The sequence below is a fragment of the Bidens hawaiensis genome, unplaced genomic scaffold (assembly GCF_021521415.1).
Source record: "Bidens hawaiensis isolate Kalapana, Puna unplaced genomic scaffold, B.hawaiensis_p1.1 tig00005823_1, whole genome shotgun sequence".
Lineage (NCBI taxonomy): Eukaryota > Viridiplantae > Streptophyta > Magnoliopsida > Asterales > Asteraceae > Bidens > Bidens hawaiensis.
Genome location: NW_027491384.1, coordinates 679,565 through 684,301, shown reverse-complemented (window position 1 = coordinate 684,301; position 4,737 = coordinate 679,565). Strand labels below are relative to the sequence as shown.

The window sequence follows — 4,737 nt, the reverse complement described above, 5'->3', positions numbered from 1 at the left end:
ACTGGGACCCACGTCGATGCTCCTGGCCATGTCTTTGATCATTACTTTGATGTCGACACGCTTGATCTTCATGTGCTTAATGGTGAGTTGACTTAGTCCAGTGATGTAATGAGTGTAAGGTGTTTGATTAAATGCCTCAATAAAAGTTTGATTTTTTTGTTGCTTTCTTTTTTCTTGAAATTAGTCACCAATTAGTGGTGTCTAAAATGCCCGAACCCGATTAACCCAACCTAAACATGAATAAGTTAATTAGGGGTCGGGTTAATAGGGCCAAAAAGCGGTAATTGGGTTAATCAGGTTAGTTGTTTCTTTTTAAAAGAAAACATGACTAACCTGGCCCGATTAACCCGAAACCCGTTTGGGTTGACTCCATTAACACCCCAACTACAAAATAGTAATAGTTAATTAATGAATGTAACCTGTTTGATTTAATGCCTCTATGAAAGTTTTGATAAATTGCTAGTTTCTTTTTAGCTTAAAAATTAGTCCCCAGGTACCAAATAGTACCAAATTTATTTTCAACATTAATTATTTTTAGATTCACAAAAACATATGTTTAGAATTTATAATAAAAAGATATAATGTTATTTGGTAGAATTTCATATCAAGATAAACTAGCTTTTGGACCTCAAAGTTCATATCTTTCTTTCCATTTTTGTTTCTGTTTCTTGTGTTTTTTGTCCTTGTTTTAAACCAAAGATAACATCACTTGACAAGAATGACCTGTATGCTATGTGGAATAAGGATGGCAACGTGTCATGTGACCTATTCTTGGATTTTAGGGGAGGAGGGCTTGTTTGAAAATTGTGCTAAGAGATAATGTAACTAGGATAGTGAAATATGATTCTTTCTTAACCACAGCTGCACATCTAACTTATGTTAGCTTTTAAAAGACTATTAGCGAACTGTTTAGCTTAGTGAACCTGTTTTCAAGAAAGATGAACAATCAGTTTATATGTCTCTTTCTTTTTCTACCTTTTATGATTGTTTCATCACAAAATATCGCGTACCCGTCTCTATATGATGAGGGTTCTTCTGGAAGCAGTGAGTTGATCCCTCCAAGGAGGGAAGTTTATGGAAATGGGAAAATTTTTGATATTACGCATAGGATCACTCCAGGAACACCTTCAGGAGTTTCTGATGATGGGGTTGGGGACGAGTACCTTCAACTCCTTGAAAGCATGAAAAACGGGTCCGATTATAACTTCTCGTTTATAAAGTTAGCAGCTCATGCGGGCACGCATGTTGATGCACCTGGACATATGTACCAAAACTACTATGAAGCAGGCTTTGATATTGATACTCTTGATTTAGAAGTACTCAATGGTATAAGTCTATTAGATTAGTATATGTTATGTATGAAGGTTATATGCTTCATCAAGACATGGTTATGAAATTCTTGTATAATAGTTGTGTGACTGACTAATTAACAAGATTTAGAGATTCACTTATAAGAACTTTAGCTATAAACTGTGTCTGTTTTTATTGCAGGTCCAGCATTATTAGTTGATGTTCCAAGGGACAAGAACATAACAGGTACTGATTATCAACTGCTTATGTGTAATGTTGTTACCTATGACCTGCTTCTGTATACTGTTGTTACCTACGAACTGCTCATGTCGTAGCGGGACAATATAATCAAAGAACACATCCTTGAACTGTTTACTGCTTGCATGTGTGAGTTACATGTTTTATGTTTTCTAGCTTCAGTGAGTTAAATCTTGGTTACTTGATAAATTATTTCAGCTGAAGTTATGAAGTCCTTGAATATTCCCAAGGGAGTAAAGCGTGTTCTTTTCAGAACATTAAACACTGATAGGTAACCAACGTCATGACTTTTTTGGGCTGCTTTTAATTAAAAAAAATATTTACGTTTCAATTTTCGAATCATTACTTCCAGACAGCTGATGTGGAAAAAGGCATTCGACACTAGCTATGTGGGATTTATGAAAGATGGAGCCCAGTGGCTGAAGGACAACACTGACATCCAACTTGTTGGTAAGACTCACTTTCAGAACCATAAAATGTTACCAGATAACATTTGTTTTTTATTTTGAAAATTCCCAATATAACCTTATTTTGGCTATCCGTAACATTAATACATAATGAGTCATTTGGTCTCATTTTGTAGGAATTGATTACTTGTCAGTTGCTGCATATGATGATCTTATTCCTTCTCATCTCGTCTTATTAGAAAACAGGGTAAGACGTATAATCTTAACATACTTAATTTGTGTGAAGTAGTTAACACGGATATTAAATATGTGTGGTCTCAGGAGATCATTCTTGTGGAAGGTCTGAAACTTGAAGATATAGAAGCAGGGATATATAATGTGCATTGCTTACCGTTAAGGTTATTAGGAGCAGAGGGATCTCCCATAAGATGCATCCTTATCAAGTAATATTAGTTGGAGCTTGCAGTTCATAAATAAGCTTCATCTTTTTTCTAAACTGTGTTGTTATTTCTCGTTAGTTTGTAAATTAACTGTTGTTTTTGCAAACATACTAAATGGATATAACGCTTGATGGTAAGAGCTGTTCTGGGAAACTTATGCTAATCCCAGAAAGTCGCATTACTGATAATGGATGTCTACATGTGTACATACATATTACATACGGAGATTTAGTTCATTTTTAAAGCTTCTTAGTAATAAAATAGACTATGACCCAAACCAACTCATATGATTTTTATAAAAACCAAAATTGACCCATTTGAAATGGTTTGGGTCAAGATTGCCACCTCTGCTAATCACAGAAGGTCGCATTGTATTTGGTCTGAAGTTTGTATTACTGATAATGGATGTCTAAATGCGTGCATACATACGGAGATTTAGTTCATTTTTGAAGCTTCTTAATAAAAAAACAGGGGAAGCAGAAAGCACATAACAGAATCACATCACAGTTGCAATAAAGTTGCATTGCTATTATAGGTTTAGTGATCACATAAAGCAAAATGAGAGTACAGAGAAAGACTTGTTTCAAGGAAATAAGATTCAAAAAATACCTCCTCTCAAATAGATAAAAGAAAACAAATTATGTGCAGACAATTCATTTTTATCCGTTATAAGAGAAAGAAAGAAAGAGACTATATGGGTCTAAACTCAACACCGTCAATAATAAGCCCGCTTATCTTTTTGGTGGTGGTACCACAACTGGTCAAATGAAGATTCATACAAATTTTTTCCATGGCAGTACCCGTTTGAAACTCCCAAATTTGTACTTCCATCCAACCATCACTTCTTAGTTGTGGAATGCCTTTTATCTTCGTCCTATTGAGTGGGTTGTGAGTGTTTTGATCAGCCTTTGACCTAATAACAGGGGTTTGAGGACTTACTAAATAGATATACAAATAACTATTGTCCTAAACCCCGATATGTTTTGTCCGTCACTTTCATAGGGGCATTTAATTCCGATTGGTCTTTTGTTAATTTGTAGACAAGGTATCTTGCATATGTTGTTTTAGATGATACCAGTTCGGACTGGATATCGTTGACAATCTTAATATACCAGCAGTCACAATGTAGGACTCTTCCAAATCTGGAAAATCATAAAAAATCATCTTACATGTAATGATTATCATATGGTGCACATATTTAGGAAAGATGGTTATTTCTACAAGAAAATTGACGGGAATACATAAAAGAACCTTGATTCAGGATAACGCTCCGTATTGTCCCTTGCCCATATGCCAGCTGCTGTTGCTGATGGCACATGACATTTCCTTCCATATTTGTCAAGATAAAACCACTATCAAACATTAATATAAACATGTAGTTAGTACTTGTTTACTAAAGTTTCCCTGCCTTTGAACATTTTCATACTACTACATATGAGAAAGCATAAAGGACTTACAATGCTTCTTTTCTTGTCATCATTTATTATGAACCTGTTGCTCATAATTGAGTACGCTTCCACCTTGGTTGTCCTTTGCAAGTTATCTACAGACCATTTCATTTTGTCTTCATAATCAGTTGGCAATTTTTCTTCCCAATTTGCATCCGAAACTGAATCTGATACGGGCTGCTTCTCATCCACCTGTAGAAGAGCATAACCATATTAATTACCACTTAGATTTAATCGTTAACACGGTTTGGGTTTTGTTAAATGTTATTGTAGCTGATCACCTATTTTTCAAGAAAATTAAAAGGATATTAATTAACTAATGATGTACATGTACGTTAATAAACTTTTATTTGTAATCTTACTCTTTCCAAGGGCCGAAATTCGATGCCTTCTAAAGGATATTAATTAACTAATGATGTACATGTACGTTAATAAACTTTTATTTGTAATCTTACTCTTTCCAAGGGCCGAAATTCGATGCCTTCTACTTCAATGAAAGTTTCAAAATGGAAGTTCTCAAACAGAATTTGAAGATCAATGATTCGGTTGTCACTAGTAAACTGATACAATTCACACATCCACCATCCGTCTTCTTGCTCGTATGCAAGGTGTGAAACTGAAAAATCTGTCTCTCCATGTAATTTGTATTTGAGGGGCAAAAGTCGACAATTTCTCACCTCAGGGTAGCTTGAGTCTCCAAATTTAAACACAAGGTTCACCATGTATGTAATTCCACGTGACAAGAATTGAGCTTTTACACGTGTTTTGAATGTCTCAACCCATATATTGAAGGTGCCTTTAGGAAATCTGAATGAATGTTATACTTTATGCATATCAAATATTCTCAAAAGCTAGCCACAAACAGGAGAACTCACCTTGACTTTTAATTCTTCA

The 4,737-nt window shown here is 34.8% G+C and overlaps 1 protein-coding gene across 1 annotated transcript; it reads left to right on the top strand.

The window, feature by feature from the left end:
* The first annotated feature begins 852 nt into the window (after nt 1–852).
* On the top strand, nt 853–2,838 carry LOC143630790 (cyclase-like protein 2). The gene is made up of 7 exons (XM_077099706.1): nt 853–1,326; nt 1,492–1,536; nt 1,747–1,819; nt 1,901–1,998; nt 2,132–2,202; nt 2,277–2,567; nt 2,759–2,838. Exons 1-6 carry the CDS (start codon nt 939–941, stop codon nt 2,400–2,402), a joined length of 801 nt encoding a protein of 266 aa, XP_076955821.1. The 5' UTR covers nt 853–938; the 3' UTR covers nt 2,403–2,567; nt 2,759–2,838.
* The last annotated feature ends 1,899 nt before the right edge of the window (nt 2,839–4,737 follow it).

Excerpts from the sequence above, each read along its gene's own strand:
- LOC143630790 (XM_077099706.1), top strand. The coding sequence starts at position 939 with ATGAACAATCAGTTTATATGTCTCTTTCTTTTTCTACCTTTTATGATT. Across the intron at positions 1,327-1,491 it reads TGATTTAGAAGTACTCAATG|GTCCAGCATTATTAGTTGAT; the intron begins GTATAAGTCTAT and ends TTTTTATTGCAG. Across the intron at positions 2,203-2,276 it reads TCGTCTTATTAGAAAACAGG|GAGATCATTCTTGTGGAAGG; the intron begins GTAAGACGTATA and ends GTGTGGTCTCAG.